Here is a 16,974-nt window from a genome sequence, read left to right on the forward strand (position 1 = left end):
TATCTGTGTCAGACTCAGAATCGGACGGGATATGTATCACCTCCTCCAAAGTCTACGGACGATCAATAAAGGAACAGACTCCCGTAGTTTGTGCCATCATGCCGGTATAGTGTAAAAGAGGGCTTCTGGAAAGTCTGAGAGATTGAGCTATGGAGGTGAAATCACACGAACTCGGTCAGTCCGTATGACCCAAAGCAAGGTTACGGGCCCTACCTACCTCCTGACAAATTTGCAGGAATCCAAGCCATGACTACTCGCGCGTATGACTACTTGCGCCACTTGCAAGTCGAGGATAGCGGATTTGTGAGGAGTGATAAAGGTAATGTTAAATAGTTTCACGCAGTATGGTAAAGTCGTTGCAAATTCGCTGCCGTTTTCGACCGCCTGCCCGCGCGGGTGAGGCGCCGCCCCCGCGGCCCACTTTCCACATCCCGCTGCTTTAGACAAATCTATAAGACCACCGAAGCCAACTCCCTTTTTTTTCTCTTCTCGACCTCCTTTGTTCCATTGACCCTGTCGATTCCCACATTTCTCTTGGCGTCGCAAGCCGCCATTGCTTTGGTCGCGCTGGCCACATCATTGTTGGGCTCAACAGGCTCCGCCTCCTGTCGCAGCTCCATGTCCTTGATGCACGTCTCCTCCTCTCAGCTGCTGCCGTCCCGCTCCGCTAAGATCATCACGATACGAATTCTCGCGTCCTGTCACCCAGAAACGCTCCTCTGTTCTCTACCATCTATCAAATCTATAAATCTACGACCTGCTGCCGGGTAACCTAGAAGCATTTGCTAACTCTACAAACACTGGGGCTTATCGACGTGCTTCTCTTATCGGAAAATCCAGCAAAGATGGCCTGTTTGTGATGACCAGCTCTCGTGATGGGTTGCCTCCAGGGACCTGGCGGTTGCCTCCAGTGCTCGGCGTGTTCCGAAGGATTTTCAACGCTCGCAGTCAGGTTTGGGGGGCTGTCGAGGCGACTAAGCCTTCCCATTGTCTAGCAAGATTTACCTTATCCGGGTGTCTCACGAGACGCGTGAGGCTTGGCCGGGGCATCTGGTTCCGTCATCTCACGCTTTTCAGCTGACCTTCGAGTCGGCTAGGAACATTGGGCCAATTGGTTCGCCCACGTTGCCATGCTCTCATACCACGGCCCAAGCATGCCAGAGTACGTCCGACGTAGGTCCACGACCTGCGGCCGTGTCCTTTTACAGTGTATCCATTGTGTCGATCTCGCCGCGCCGCTTCGCTCGAATCGTCGATGTCGTATTGGTTGGTATCTTCCCTTGCATTGGCTGAATGCTTCCAGTTTGCGGAATGTCGGAGGCTGACTGTCTTCTACTGAACGACAGGCTGAGGAGCGATCGTTCGATTATCGGCTCCTCGACTTCGCGCCACATTATGTGTCACCGAAGGTTTTGATGATACGTTATCTGAGGTTACCGTTGCTGAATGATGCAGGAGGACTCTTGGCCGCATCCACGGCGAGGCCTAGCTGCATCGAAGATTCCTGGTGGACAGAGAAGGAAGAGCGGGCGGGGAAGTAGGGAGTGGAGCAGTGAGCACCACTACAAGAATGCGAATTCTTTGGGCGGGGGAAATGGAATAATGACAAGATTCAGCATGGGGCGAGCGACCATACCAGGACCATTCATGAACTTGGATGAATGGCTGGGAGGCTCACACACGCACCATTGGGTTAGCCGAGCCGATTGAATCTGGGAAGACAGTTCGGGTCAAGCTTTTGCGTCCTTACCCAGTTAACGCTGCGGTTAATGGCTTGGGTTCCGCCTATATAAAGGATAAACGACTCGGGCACGATCGACTCGAAGCGTCTGGTCAACATGCACCTCTTCTTTTTCTTTCCTATGATTTCGACTAGCATAGTGCGTGATGGACAGAATCATAATGACACAGACGAGCCCAACGCTCAAGACTCAAAATCACTCATGTTTGTCACCTTGTCCCTCTTGGGATTCCGCGATAACAATTGCATCGTCACCCAGCAGCCTGAGCAGCTGCGACGGCATCGATGACGATGAATGCAATTTCTTCAGCGACTCTGACGAGCTCCCCTCGAAATCTACTGATGAGAAGCTCGACATCGGCTCGGGCTTTTCAACTCCCTCCACCGTGCAGCCGGTAGCTGCTGGGCAGGAGGAACCCGAGAGAACTCCCGTACCCACGCCCTTGGACGCTGACCGTCTTCATTCTCTCTTTTCTGAGTATGAAAAGCTTGTCAATGGGCAGGAGGTACCGCGTGAACGCGAGGGCTCACCAGATGAGAGTACGAATCTGTCCATGCCGAAGTATCTTGCCCAGCTTACAACCGATTTGTGCGTGGGGAACAGGCAATCGAGGAGGCGAAAGACTTGGTGATCAGAAAATTCGGCCACGTCGCATGGGAGCGGGAGAGGAGAAAGTTAGGCTGCGTACACGAAGAAGGGCGAATTGGACTAGGTAGGAGGTAGTGAACATATGAGCTCTGTTAGCAGATTCTAAGCATCCTTCAGCTGGAACGCGCTCTTGCTTCTCTTGTGGACTACTGCCCGACAGGAGGACCACGAGAGTGACACGAGTTATGGCAAACCTTCTGTAAATGAGCGGCTCAACAGTATGTACGTGGGTACCTACGTTCGCTCTGTGAAATTCTAGCGGTGAGATCTTAGCGACCCCGCGGAGGCGCTAACAGCGGTCGCCGACCCCCTGTCCAAATGGCCACTTGTCCAAGTGGCCCCCTGACAGAAACCTATAATTTAACCCGATCCTGCCGCCTAGCAAATTCTTGGTGCCTGATTTCGAGCCGACGAGCCTGAGTCAGCAATATTAGATATCTTCGAGCAACCGACTTTTTCTTACTCCTTTTCTTAAGCCATCCGCCCGCCATGACGACTCGCAATCTACTCTCCGGTCCCGTCACTCTATCTGCCGCAACAGCGAAAAGCAGAAATGTTCTTCACGCTCTGGAATACCCGCAGCAGAAGGAAAATTTCTACAAGCGCATGGAGACCTATCGTCCTCTTCTGGCTGATCTCGTAGCACATCACCTTGGCACCAAACCAACGGACGTTACTATTTCTTCGCAAGATTACTGGCGCCATGGATCATTCAATCTTTGTATACCTGTCCATATCGACCCCTCTGCGAAGTCAGCACCCCCACAGTTCGTGTTGCTCCGCTTTCCGTTGCCGTACCGCGTTGGAGAAGTAGTACGGCCCGGCAACTCGGATGAGAAGGTCAATTGTGAGGCTGCAACATACGCTTGGCTCCAAGAGAACTGCCCTGCAGTTCCTATACCCCAGCTTTACGGCTTTGGGCTGTCTACTAACCAAAGAGTAAGTGCCTCAACTTTTAAATGCTAAGTTTCTAACCATGTTATCCCCATGTAGTTTACGAATCTTGACTTCCTTCCGTGGTGGTCGCGCTGGTTCCAGCAAGCTCGCCGCTATTTTCTAGCTACTTTTGGCTTCCCGCAGCCTTCACGATACGTGTGCCATCCCTCTAGCCGCTTTGCCGACCTCGATATCGGTTACCTGCTTATCCAAACCATTACTTCCGGAGAGATGCTTTCAGAATCCTGGGATGAGAAGCGTGACGATGTCCGTCTCCAAGATAATCTACAGCGAAGTCTCGCTAGGATGATGCTCTCGCTTGCAAGCGTTCCCCTGGCGCGTATCGGAGCATTCCGACTGGACAACAACGGGTATTTGCATTTAGATAATCGTCCTCTGAATGTTATGTTTACTATGCATGAGAACGAAGGCATCCCCCTTAATATTTCCAGACACACAACCTTCTCTAGCGTCGATGACTTCATCCTTCAGCATTTGGCGGCTTTTGACAACCGGCTACTCTACCAGCAAAACGCCATAACTAGCCGTGACGATGCGTGGTACCAGATGACCAGTCTAGCTGCCGCAAGAGCTATATTCCCGCAAATGTTCCGGAGAGACTTTTTTTACGGCCCTTTCGTGTTTACTTTAACCGATATACATCGAAGTAACATCTTCGTTGATGAGGACTGGAATATTACTTGCATCATTGACCTAGAATTTGCCTGCTCATCGCCCATCGAATTTCTACAACCGCCATACTGGCTCGGCGGTGGATTAATCGACGAGATTGAACCTATCGAGTTCGCACCGAAACATGCTGCATTCCTCGAGCTCCTAAAGCGAGAAGAACAGCTTCAGAACTACCGAAGAGATGCAGAGCCCCTCTCGTGTATCATGCAGCAAGCATGGACAAACGGGGCGTTTTGGGTCACGCTAGCGGTAAAGGATCCAGTAGCCTTCACGGAGATATTCTACGATCGTATATTACCCAGCTACTTCTCCTACTCTCCGGAAGAACTAAGCAAGGCCGATTATAGATTCTTTGCCCGTCTGTGGCGCCCTAACATCTGTGACATCATTGACAAGAAACTGCAAGACCGAGACACGTATTTGGAGAGACTTAATGCAGTTTTCACCGACTTTACATGAAGATATTTGATTCAGACCTGCCGGGTGCACTTAGTCACGTTCCGCCACTGCTTTGCTTTCGTGGAGGGGTCGGAGGTCTTGGTTGAGATGCTGTGTTCTTCCTAGCATCTTTTGCGGCCTGGCCGGATGATGACAGCTGTTTCGCCTCTTTCCCTGTCATCGAAAACCCGAAAACGGGCTGCTGGGTTGCGGTTCCCTTCTGCACACCAGACGACGAGTTCGAGTTGCCTTTGTCTGACATATCGAGAGCTGGGCACTGGTTAACATTGCCCCATAGACTTCTTTGTCTCGCTTACTTTCTTGGTTGTTGGACTAAGAGCATAGAACGCGTTGGTATAGGATGAGGACATGGGTAGAAGGCTCTTTATCGGGCGAATGTAGTTCTATTTGTACGCAAGGGGTACAGTTGCCCTGCTGTACATCTTGGAGCCTAAATTTTGCTGCTTAACTTAATACAGGCCAATAGTTCTCGGATTGGTCTCACCTTCGAACTGCTGCGTTAATACTTACCATGCGTGTTCGTAAGTCATAGTGGTTCGCAAAATGCCTTTAGGCCGACGAGAGGCCGGCATCGACTGGTCATGTAACCTGTCCATTCCTATCTCAGCCCGTCATGCGTAGGTAGGTGAGTAAATGTAACCCGACCCCTAGGCACCCAGTACGGCCTGGAAGACGCCAAGCCACGCTGACCAATGCTTTGAGTGACTGAGGAGCGTCATCCAAAAACCGCAGGGGCGGCGTCTACGGGGAGTCGCAGAGTTATAACGCAGTCAATACCATGAGTTGCATGAATGCAGGGAACTAGCAAATCAAAGCTACAAAATCTTGTACGGGAGGGTGGGACGAGGCAGCAGGCGAACCATGGTGCATGCTATCCGTTCCAAATGTGTTGAAGTCAGAAGAATTCCCGCAGCCATCCAATTCCCTCAGCCATCAGCCATGGTGTTCGGCACGACACAACTCTGAACCAACTCATTCCATTTTGCGCTTGAACACCTCGATAATGCCTTGAGTGTGCTCAAAAGGAAATCGCCGCAGCCAATGCATGCCACTGAAATGCAGGGATGCGGCTGCTGGTCCTCAAGACTGCTCCTTGCCTATGCCGTCGCAATGACCACAGTCCATTCCGCCTTTCTTCCCTGATCCACCACAGTTCTGACACGTTCCCATGGTTGCGACAGTCGGGAAAATGAAGTGTTTCATGGAAACAGTGCTGTCTTTGATCTCGGTTTGATGGTTGTCTAAAAAACAAAATCAAAAAAATTATATGCTGGCAAGGGTGTTATTATATACGCCGCATTGCTCCGCATCTGCTCGACTGTGCCACCTGATCTTCCAAATAAGGAATTCACGTGACAATATAGTGAAATGGGCTCCCCGCACTACCCGTTACACCTTCGTCCACTCTGCGGCATTGGAATAGGCTGGCCTACGGTTACAATACCGTACCTATATCGATATTGCAAGAGCCTTACACTGATTAATTCTGCAGATTTCGGTGTTGTGGTATGTCAACTGGTAAGTCTTGTCGTGAAACAGAATATGTAAGCGCTATACTGTATCGTGCGAATTGTTGCACACAAGTTCTTGGACATTAACCTGTGTTTGATCGTTGGGGTCCAAGAACCTTTGCATGTGACCATGTATATGCGCCTGAAATCTTGGTTTAGAGTCAGGCGCCTAAGCACTTAAACTCCATGTGACATACGTCCCGGGCGACAGTCTTTGATACGTATGTGCGATTTAACCTCGTGAGTCAATATGACGTCATGGCCATGTATCCTGGGTACGCGATAAAGTACGATTGCCTGGCAACGCTCCTGGCTCCTGGCTCCTGGCTCCTAGCTCCTGGCTCTAGCTCCTGGCTACCTCCGCAATTTTGCCGTGACGGGGGTGTGTACCAATTACCCACTCAAGTCAAAACCATGATTCTAAGATAAACCCCTCTTCTATCGAACACGAGCGAAACCCGCATGCAGCAAACACGATCGGAGCTTTACCCGTTGAAGTCCCAAGGGTCATCGTCGGCGTTAAATGGTCCTCTGGGATTGTCGAGTGATGATCCGATTCAACAAAGGTAGTTAGCTGGCCATGGCTTCGACAACATCGGAACAAGGGCGGCAGTTTGTAGTTGAGAACGGGTTTTGGGCACTGGAAAACCCGATTATTGGTGAACTTGTTGACGAAATCGTGAAGGGTGGGTTTCGTTTCAAGACTGAAGAAGGTCTAGATTTATGTCGCTTCGCTTTAGAAGAACCTGTGAGTAATGTACTTCCCGGCTAGTGTGGCGAGCTATATTAATGTGCTTCAGCTTATCCGCGGTGTGATCGAGTCTTTCTTTCCTCGATCGGAGCTGGCATTTTTCAAAGCGTACGGCCAAACTAGATTCAACCATAGTATAATCAACAAAACACCGGAGTTGCGAATTCTAGTCGTTCAATTGTGGTCGAGTGCATCGGAAGCAATCGTTTATTCCGGATCGCATCTTCAATCACTGGGTGCAACAAATGCACCAAATGGTCTATTGATGATCCCTGATGACCATCTTAAACGCCCTAACATCACACCAACAGCCGAAGTAATGCCACAGGGTGGTTTGTAAGTATTGCTCCCTAGAGCACTAATACGGAAGCTAATGCGCCTGTAGAGCTATTCTGGATGGACGGTCGGCTTTTAAGATTCTACGAGGGAAGATCATCATGCTTGGGTTCATGATACCTGACGAGTCGAAATACTGGGCTAAAATGCGTTTACCGACTGAAGCACTCATGGACAAAGCGAGGTCGATGCAGACCGACACAATTGGGTTAAATTTTAAGTTACAAGACTCCGAACCCGACATCGACGAACGGTGATCCTGCCCTGCTATAAAAACCACGACTTGTACAACAGTACGATACCACGGTCTATTCAAAGTATTGTGATGCCCACATCCGCCGTCTGATGTAAGCTTAATGCTTGTACGTGGAAAGCGCTGCTGCGGATGAGCCTGTATTACGCTGCGGTGCTGCTGTCTGCATACAACGCCGGCGCCAAATGGAACTGGTCTAACGGCTCGTTCATACCGTATGAGTCAGAACACGGGGTTTGTACCGGGAAAGTAGCCTTATTTGTTTGATACGGGCCTACGAAAGCATCCAGAGCAAGGGTGTCATGGAACGGCTTACTTGTCGTTTGGGGCTGAGTTGAAGTGGTTGTTTCTTCATGATATGGGTCGTCCATTGTATAAGAAGCACCGAAAGGTGCTCGTAGCGGGAAAGAGATGTCGCCATATGAGTCGTCCATTGTATAGGAAGCGCCAAAAGGTGCTCGCAGAGGGAGAGCGCCGTTGTAGTCGTGGCAGTTCAATCCAGATGTATCATTCCATGTGGTTTGTGATATAGCTGTGAATTCTGAAAGCGGATGGCGTTCACTACGCTCCGTAGTCGGTGACAGCTGTTGCACCCCTGGCGAACCAGGTCTTGCTTCGTGTCCTGTACTGGGTAATTAACTCCGTGGCCGCTTGAGAAGCTGTGGCCTTGCTCACCTTCCTCGATTGTTTGAGTGCAAATAATTCCTTGCTCGTTTGAAGGTAGATAAGTATGAACTATTCACATCAGTAGCTGCAAAAGGCTTCCCATTCATACAGTTGCCCCAAACTTTCTTGAGCATTGGTGGTCAGGTGGGAGAAATAGAAACGTACTCTGTTCCACAGGAACGTCAGTTTCCGGTTGGGCTATTACCCTCTCTTTGCGAGATCCTTCAGTCACTCCATTCACGTTTCGTCGCCTCTTCGTTCGCGCTGACGCACGGAAAGCTACCATGCCTGACTCGAAAAGATGCCTATCAAGCTGATTATCGGCCATCTTGAGAAATTTCTCCCGCTTCATATTTGCCTCGATGCCTAGCCCAGTATGAAGAACGCCATCCTTCTCTTGCTTCTTTCTCGTTGAGCACGTGTTAAAATGTGTCACGTAAAACAGCACATCCGTGATCTCGTGCTTACAAAAGAGACAAGGTTCGTTGATTGTCAGGTCTAAAACCATGTAAGCGCAAGTCGTCGCCTAGGGAAAAGAATGGGTATGTACGTGACATATAATGTCGCTTGAGGTTTTTCCGACGACTGAATTGAGTCTTTATTTTGTTGGCACAGTCCGGATGCGGGCATTCCGCCAAGAAGACGGCATTTTTGCTTGGCAATTCTGCATTTCTGAAACTTAATCGCTGCTTTGCTCGAGGCACACACGTTTTGCTAGTTGGTATCGTATCATCGCTTTTCGTGTTGTCATGGCTTAAGAATTGTTGGACATCCACGAGAAGATTCTGGGTGTTGGACTGAACTTCAGACACAGCAGACTGAATATCGTCAATACGCGACTGGATCTCCTGAAATCGAGCCTGCAATAGTGTTAGCTTGATCAATCCGAAAGTATTCGACTAAGACTAACCAGAAATTTGCGGAGTTGAGGTCGTAATTCATCCGTATCCGTGGCCGGTGGGCCCGGGCACTGAGTAAGATCCATAATGAAAAATATAAGGTTTCGTGTCGAAAGAGGAACACGAAGAGAGCCCGGGCCACCAAGGTAGACATGGGCTGTGGTCACGTGCCAAAAAGGGCATGTGATCAGGCATCGCGTAAAATTCTGCTTTGCCCAACGACCATTTTCGCAAGACCACTAAATTCTCAAGAAAAGACTTATAACTTCCGAAAGATACAGATAATACGTTCGTACGTCATTCTCACCCACAGAGCACGGATATTGACATTAAGTAGGGTTCGGAGATTCTACCAAGCCTCTATAGCCGAAAATGGCTGACTGTACGATGTGTAACGGCACTGGAAAGCGCGGGGGCTTTGACTGTGGTCCCTGTGACGGTACCGGTAAAGAAAAGCCATGAGTTGCGATCGCAAATCTGCAATTTTCTTTATACGCTGCATAAAACACTCGCTTTTTGGTAATTCTGAGCGTCACGGCCTGCATCTGGTCTCCGTGTAACATCTACGGCTGCAGATTGGTTGTCTGTATTGGAAATATTACCTAAGCACATAGGTTACTTAAGAAATAGTTAATCATAAGATAAACTTGTACCTTTAATAGCTCAAACTGGGGATTCTGAGATCTGATATCATAGAATATGCAATGGAGTAGTCATGGGCTGGAGTAGGTGAGGGAGCCAGGGCCAGGAGCCAGGGCCAGGAGCCAGGAGCCAGGAGCCAGGAGCCAGGAGCCAGGAGCTGAGAGCAAGTGAACAGCATCGGCAAGGGATGTAACATCCGCGGTGATGTGGCTTGCAGAAGAGCTGTTGGCGGAAATATCGAACTAGAGACAGTCTGCTGGCATCGATTCGGTCAAGCTCTTATTCTGGATAGTTTGGTTTGATTTAGCTGAGTGTATTGACTTGGATTGCGAAAGTATCGCTATGTTCCCGTAGGAGAGAAGGACGGAACGAATTGTATACAGAAAATGGCTCGAACGCCTATATAAAGCCTACCTCTGGCAGAGCAGAATCTGTTTGTTTACCATATTGAACCGTGCAACTGAACAACAGAACCCCAAAGACTTAAACCATAAACCCATTTCAAAGAACCCTTTTGTTTTAATACGTAACAAGATGCCCCAACCCTTTTCCAACCAGGTGCCAACCGCTCCCGAAACGCGCCCTGCCACTCTTGTCTCCCAAGACGAGGCGCAGGACGAAGGTTTGTGGATGAAAGGGATGAGAAAATCAGGTCACAAGAAAGACTCCTCTAGGTAAGATATAATCGGCTGTAGCAAAGTATCAGACTTAGAACATGCTGATCAGAGGAAATCAGTGTTCTTTCAACTCCACCCCATCATGGGCATGGCATTCCCTCCAATGAACCGTTGCCCGCAGCTTCATCGGGTGTTGCCCCTTCTCACAAAATATCCACGACTGAAAACTTCAAGAAAGCTCCTGCTCAGTTGGCATCTGATATTCATGAACTCGACATTGGCAGTGGACAGATCTATAAACCCCATATTGATGCCAACCCCGATCTGGGAGACTTGAGTCCTGGACAGTGCAGTGGGCCGTACGCCAACACGTCCACATCTCCATTGGGAATTTGGGACATTAGCAAGGACGTGCCCGCAAGTTCTGTCCTTGAGAAGTGGACTGAGGAGGATCTGCTGAAGTTTGGAATTCACGAGGGCATAGACGCAAACCACGGCCTTCCGCCGTTCGACGAGAATGTTCGTGAATATTACACAGCAAAAACAGCATCTAGTAAGAGAAAGTCTGATGATGGTATCCATGACTCTACCGAGAGCTACGGCGGCATAAACGTGACATTTGGTCTTCCTCCATGGATCGAAACTAAGTTCAGCGAGACAGGAGAAACATTGGAAAAGAACAGCAATCAGTACCATTTTGGCGCACCATTCGTCCAAGTTTCTGGCCTTTCTCCAACTCCACCCCGCAAAGATACGGATTGCAAAGCTTTGCGGTCTGTCTCGTTGAGTGCTGTTGGTACCCCCACGGTGGCAGAATCCCGCACTCTGCCTCTTGCAGAGACCAAAGATACTGCAGCAACTGGGGACACTGACATCGACTTCCCCTGCTCCCGCAAGATTCCTAGCGCCTCTGAACGGCCGGAGTCTTCATTTGCGCTGCGGGATGTATCGGTGATTCCTTGGACTGACTGTTACCCCGACGACCCCGATAAGGCTAGAGAACTTGCAACAAGTACCGGTGTTCCTGGACTCCAAATCTATTCTGTGGATATTTTTACACATGCTACTTCAGATACGCAAGTTCTCGGTGAAGTCGATGCTACTCAAGATAGTCACAACTTCAGGGTCGAAATGGAACCCCAACCCAATGATTCCGTAAGGGCATCGAGCGTGACTGACTCGGAGCGTGCTGATGAGTCTGATTGGGTAAAAGTGGAAATAGAGACAGAAAATCCGGACCAAACGGACAATGTATAAGGACAGTTGTGGTGTCCGTCATCAGTATAAGGGCACTATCTATTGAATCGCGACATCTCATTTCGTATGACTTTGTTTTGTTAGAAATCTTCTAGCATCCACTCATTTAGTTGAATATATATACCAGTATTTCCTCTCGACAACATGGTCTGCGACGCGAGATGCACTCTGTGTGGCTGATAATCAAGAAACACAAGCGAGGATGATATTGCCAATGAGGAGCACCATAAACTTATCTCACAGGCCGCATGGCCGCATGAGCGGAGATTTAGAGGCATGACGAGGCATTGGTAGCAGAGGTACGTAGTACGTGAGGTCGAGTACGAACGGGTATATAAAGGGGTCCGCCCCCTACGATGCTGCGTGAAACTTTTTGACCTTTTTTCATCATTCCTCACAATTTCGCCTTCCTCGTTTTGCAAGTGACGCCGGTGGTCCTACCTTGGATTCCAGCAACTTTGCCAGGAGGTGGGTAGGGCTCCCTCACCTCTATGTTAGCACACGGACGGACTGACCGAGTTCATGTGCTTTCACCTCCATAGCTTCAACCTCGCAGACTTTCTAGAAGTCCTCCTTTACACCATACCCACATGATGGCACAAACTGAGGGAGTTTGTTCCTTTCTTGATCGTCCGTGGACTTTGGATGATGTGATATCGATCCCGTCCGATTCCGAGTCTGACACAGATAGTGATGCCGAAGTGTTGGGACAAGATGTCCCGCGCGTGAACTTGGTACACAATCAACATCCTGACGACTCGCTTCCTTCTATCTCTGAGATTGTGGCGTCTTTGATTAGCGTCAGACATGATCCAACAGAAGCAACCGGTAAGTAATCGCAAACTAGATTCCAATGTCCGGCAATGCCTAACACGATCCCAGGGAGTTCATCTCAGGATCTTTGCTTACCAGATGAGCTGGAAAGTCCCAATTCATCAATCTCAAACCCGTCAACAGAGGTGGTTTTCGTCTCAAGAGCTCTCGACAGCCCGGGGGTCACCGCCGACTCTAACGTGTTGCTGCATTCGCCAATACAACATGATGATAATGGAGTAGGCCTGGTGTTGCCCACTCCTATACGAAGACCTTGTGTCGTCTCAGAGGCCTCCGAGTGCTGGTCAGCGCAGTCCACAACTGCGCTGCTTCCGAGGGATGAAGAACTGCACCATGAGAAAACAGAGCCTTCCCCCCAGCCCCGGCTTCCATCGGCGACCAACCTCGTCAAGCCTTCTCAATCGCAGAAATGCAGTGCCCTGTTTTCAAACCAGTTCGTCCAAGCTCATAGCATTAATACTGGCCATGGCCATACGGGTGAAGTAGTTCCGCGAAGCGACAACGAACTGCCCTGTGTAGCTCGACCTGCCTCAGTCAAAACACTTCCGTCGGAATGCAGCCGCCTAGTCTCGTATCGAGGAGCTTTGACAGAGCCCATTCAGAAACACCAAGCCCCTGATGATATTTTGCCCCTGGGTTCTTGCCCTAGCTCGTCGCCAACTGGTCGAGGACGGGACGACGAGCGTCAGACAAGCATCGATGCAGACGACATAGCGAGCGAGCTGGATGAACCCTACGAAGAAACGGAAAAGCGGCTAACTAGTCGTCGTGGTTCCGGAAAAGCTTACAACCTTCGCCGTCTCCCTCCCAAAAGGCAACTCACCGCGGAACAAAAGGACGGCGGGATTAACGAAAAGCTTACGCCACAACGCAAGCGTCGCAAGCTTGTGTCCCGTCAGCCCAAGAAGCGTAATTCACAGCAACGTTCGGACCTACGTTCGGACCTGACGCGAAATCGAGACGCACGCCTTCTGAGGAATACGATGAAATGCAACGACAACGAGTCTGTTGCAAACAAAAAACCGCCTGTTCGTTCCGGTGTTGCCAGCCACGAGGCATGGCCACTTGGCCAGCCGGTCCTAAGTTGCACAAGAGAGAATGGCACCGCGGTGTTCCAGCTACAATTTACCAGTGACATTTTGTGGAATACGCTAGTTGCCCAGAACGATCCAGCCCCAAAAGGTCACCAGACACCAAACAAACTCGAGGATCGGAGACCTAAAACCGGAAAGGTGAAATATCCAAGTGCCTGCCCCGACGTTTACCAAATGGATTGCCTGCTTGCTCGGTGGAGGCGACACACTTTCCTGGTGAAATGGTCTGATGCCACCACGACGTGGGAGCCGAGAAAACACATCATGGACGAGGGAATGCTGAATAGCTTTGAGGCAAGTTGGCGAGGCTTTGACGCGGGCGTGGACGTTTTGAAAGCCCGACAGAGAGCTGGAAGACGCCAACACCTTTTACGTTGGCATGGTCGGCCGTCTAAAGAGGATACGTGGGTATACGATGAGTTTCTGAGTCCGCAGTTGATGGAAAGGATTGAAGCAAACGAAAGAAATGGCCCTCAGTTTTGAAACTTCGGTTCGGTGGTTACGCACTTCTGCCACAAATCCTCTCATTGAAATAGCACACGATACTTACCTTCTTGTATCCAGGTAATCAAGTAATATCTGCCGCGTTAGGCAGTTTCGCTAGTTAGCTTATAGTGCATTGGTGTCAGTCGATAGTCTGAATGCGCATGCTTTAGTGTTTCTGAAGCGTCCTTTCATTTAATTGAACGATCTTTGATACATTTTATGGTAGTGGCTGATATATTCCGAGGCGAATGTGAGAGAGCAACTGATGGTTATGAGCTCCCAGCTGCAGGGCAGTGCCGCGGTGTCTCGCAGACGTGCTTAAAATACTGGCAGCGACTACTTCATTGTTCCTAGTGCGTTTGACCCAATCATGTAGCTACTGCAGGTACCAGCAACAAGGCGCCTAGAGCTACCACCAACCGCTAATCGGACATCTAGGGGGGCCAAGGTTACCACTAACTTGCGACATGGGCTACTAGCACCTACAACTTCCCCCCCAATAGGTGCCGGTAATCAACCAGGTTTGACTGCTGGTATCCTAGTGTGCTGGTAACCGCTGACGTGCTACTGCTGGTAGTCGAGAGGTACCAGTAGTCGCGTTGCCCTTGTTACCAGCACTTAAGCGCTACCAGCATTTTTTACATGGCTGTTACAGGTAGCCATTTATGCTGGTAGCTTGCCTAAATGTCGTGACTGGTAACCTACCAATGCACAATGGAAGGATGCCAGTAACCGCTGTGGCGCATCTCGAAGTGACTGGTAACCACACCAGTTAAATTCCGGTGGGGCCAGGCACGTACGCCGCCAAATTACCAGTACCTCAAGGACGGTGAACTGCAGACTCCACTAGTTGCTAGTAGCTTGCCAACACAGCTGCCAGTAGCTCATGAGCGTCTACAGGCCGCTACCAGCACGTTGCACATAAGCACTGGCAGTAGCCGGCCACTACCAGCAGCCCTACTACACTCGCTACTGGTACACCGCAGTTACCATCAACCTGCCTGTCCGGGATACTGGTAGGCAGAGAATACTAGCAACTTGCGCCACTGGCCTGCTGGTAGCGGCGTCATACCAGTACCTGAGCCACCAAGGTTACTGGTCATCTGGCCCAGGCTGTTACTGGCAGCCCTGGCAACAATGGTATTGGTGTTACTGCTGCTGGTAGCATTGCTCCTAAGTTGGTCGTAACTTCGTCTGCCCCATTGCCCTAATACACAAGGTGCTCAGCCTGGTTGCTGGTATTTTAAGCAGCGTGCCCAGTTGCCTTGTCCACCGAGGAGGCCACAGACCCGTTTATTTATTTATTTATTTATTTATTAATTCATCGACTGTCCCAGCCACTTAAGCAGCTATGCAGCGTTCGACTAAACATACAATAGTGTCCGTTTCACACTCTGAGAATTAAGCCGTTCCTTGTCCGAACTGCTTTCCCTTCCGCTTGAAGGCGGCCACCTCGGTACGGATAGTCCTCATGGCTGTTCTGTATCTATGAACATGTCGGGCCCTTCCCGGCCCTCCTCGACTTCTGTTTAACAATAATCACTCGTCTACGTTACGCAGATTGCGTATATTGGAGTACCGTGGATGGCACTGCCTGGAATTGACCGAGCAAGCCAGTCCTGAGGATCATCTTAGCTGCTTGTACCGCCATTGACGAGCTACAGAGAATGCGCTTGATATGGTCGCTTGCCTGCCCACATCTTGACTCTTTCTTCTGTCCAGTCACGGCATTCCAGGAGGATATGTCGTACGGTTTGGGTCCCATATCCGCATGGGCATTTGTCGGTGTCCGCTCTGTTGATTCCGTGGAGGTAGGCCAGGAGGCCTATTTTGCCTGTCCGCATCTGTGTGATCACGGAGCTGATCGCTCTATGTTTATCTGTATGGGTGTTTAATGATTTCTTTCCTGGCCGGATTCCAAGTCGGAAGAGTTCTCTCCCATGCTTGGCCTTAACCCATGACTGTTTCCACTCCTCCTTCATCGTTGTGCGAATGATAGATTTCGTGGTGGCAGTGAGAGTTTGAAGCCAATTTGGTTCTTGAGGAGGGTCCACCGAGGTTTGTTGGCTTGGATCGTATCCAGTAGCTTCCTTGGCTGCTTTATCGGCTGCCTCGTTGCCAGGCACTCCGACATGTGCTGGGATCCATCGGAATTGTATCTCCCATCCTAGGTCCCGGAGCTTGTCAAACCCGTTGCTGTCAGTAGAGTCCTGCTATAGCTAGGCAGTTGAATGTGCACATCATTAGTACGCCAGCCAGGCTTGTGAGCTTGTGCCCAATTAATGATGCCTTCAAAATACAAGTCAATCCAACCTATCTATGACACGTTGGTGCTTCTCTAAGGATTACGACGGGAACAATTGTCACTGAATTAAATCACTAACGGGTATTTTGAGGTGTTTAATCACATGGCCTATCCTATACATTCGTTTTCTCCTAAAATACAGTAATATCCTATGTCCACCACACGCAAATATAGCCCTCCTAATCCAGGTTTCGCAATAGAACCTGATACAAAACATACACAGACACAGATAGTAGCATCCACACCCCAGACACCACACCGCTAATACAGGCAGTGATTGACCATTGTCCGTCTTGCACAGAGTAAACATTCACCAAGGTTGAGAAAAATCCCGTCATAGAGTGAAGGAACGTAGGGCTAGAGGGATGTTAGAGAAGGCCAGTTTGTCACAAATGCAAATGAAACACGCACACGACAAGACAGCGACATATCCAAACATAGTTATGACGCCATATCCACCAAAGCAGAAGCATGCCGATTGTCGCCAAAGCGCATGCTACGGACGCGATGATTGCGAGTGGCAGATGGCGAACGGTGTCGAAAATGGATTTTCCTACCCCTGCAGGCACTTCCAAATCACGGACCGAGGCGTACGTAGATGGGGAAATAAGGAAACCGGCCAGCAAAAGCCAGGAGAAAAATCCAGCAAGAATGAAGTAGATCAAGGCTATGCCCCCCTCTGCCTCAAGAACCATTTTCTGGTACTGTGGCCGGTGGGATTCATAGTGGCGTTGCACTCGAGTTTTGCACAGATGTGCTGTGAAGAAAGACCTTGGTCGACCCATTTGAATTGGCATTGCAAGGTAATGAGTGGGTGGGGTATATACTGCTAGCCTTAGTCCTTT

At 49.8% G+C, this 16,974-nt stretch overlaps 5 protein-coding genes across 5 annotated transcripts; 4 read left to right on the plus strand and 1 right to left on the minus strand.

Moving 5' to 3' along the window:
• Positions 1 to 1,902: 1,902 nt before the first annotated feature.
• On the plus strand, positions 1,903 to 4,478 carry MAM_01268 (Aminoglycoside phosphotransferase; the record flags this gene model as incomplete). The annotated part of the gene is made up of 4 exons (XM_040820067.1): positions 1,903 to 2,330; positions 2,508 to 2,612; positions 2,867 to 3,329; positions 3,384 to 4,478. The coding sequence occupies 4 exons, from the start codon at positions 1,903 to 1,905 to the stop codon at positions 4,476 to 4,478; spliced, it is 2,091 nt and encodes a 696-aa protein (XP_040681555.1).
• A 2,091-nt stretch (positions 4,479 to 6,569) lies between these two features.
• Positions 6,570 to 7,333, plus strand: MAM_01269 (uncharacterized protein; the record flags this gene model as incomplete). The annotated part of the gene is made up of 3 exons (XM_040820068.1): positions 6,570 to 6,737; positions 6,790 to 7,076; positions 7,126 to 7,333. 3 exons carry the CDS (start codon positions 6,570 to 6,572, stop codon positions 7,331 to 7,333), a joined length of 663 nt encoding a protein of 220 aa, XP_040681556.1.
• A 139-nt stretch (positions 7,334 to 7,472) lies between these two features.
• On the minus strand, positions 7,473 to 8,980 carry MAM_01270 (uncharacterized protein; the record flags this gene model as incomplete). The annotated part of the gene is made up of 5 exons (XM_040820069.1): positions 7,473 to 7,951; positions 8,005 to 8,064; positions 8,161 to 8,493; positions 8,546 to 8,855; positions 8,906 to 8,980. The coding sequence occupies 5 exons, from the start codon at positions 8,978 to 8,980 to the stop codon at positions 7,473 to 7,475; spliced, it is 1,257 nt and encodes a 418-aa protein (XP_040681557.1).
• A 1,090-nt stretch (positions 8,981 to 10,070) lies between these two features.
• MAM_01271 (uncharacterized protein) lies at positions 10,071 to 11,410 on the plus strand (the record flags this gene model as incomplete). The annotated part of the gene is made up of 2 exons (XM_040820070.1): positions 10,071 to 10,158; positions 10,263 to 11,410. The coding sequence occupies 2 exons, from the start codon at positions 10,071 to 10,073 to the stop codon at positions 11,408 to 11,410; spliced, it is 1,236 nt and encodes a 411-aa protein (XP_040681558.1).
• A 593-nt stretch (positions 11,411 to 12,003) lies between these two features.
• Positions 12,004 to 12,246, plus strand: MAM_01272 (uncharacterized protein; the record flags this gene model as incomplete). Its single annotated transcript, XM_040820071.1, has 1 exon — positions 12,004 to 12,246. The coding sequence occupies one exon, from the start codon at positions 12,004 to 12,006 to the stop codon at positions 12,244 to 12,246; it is 243 nt and encodes an 80-aa protein (XP_040681559.1).
• Positions 12,247 to 16,974: the final 4,728 nt, after the last annotated feature.

This window comes from Metarhizium album, assembly GCF_000804445.1.
Source record: "Metarhizium album ARSEF 1941 chromosome Unknown scaffold_2, whole genome shotgun sequence".
Lineage (NCBI taxonomy): Eukaryota > Fungi > Ascomycota > Sordariomycetes > Hypocreales > Clavicipitaceae > Metarhizium > Metarhizium album.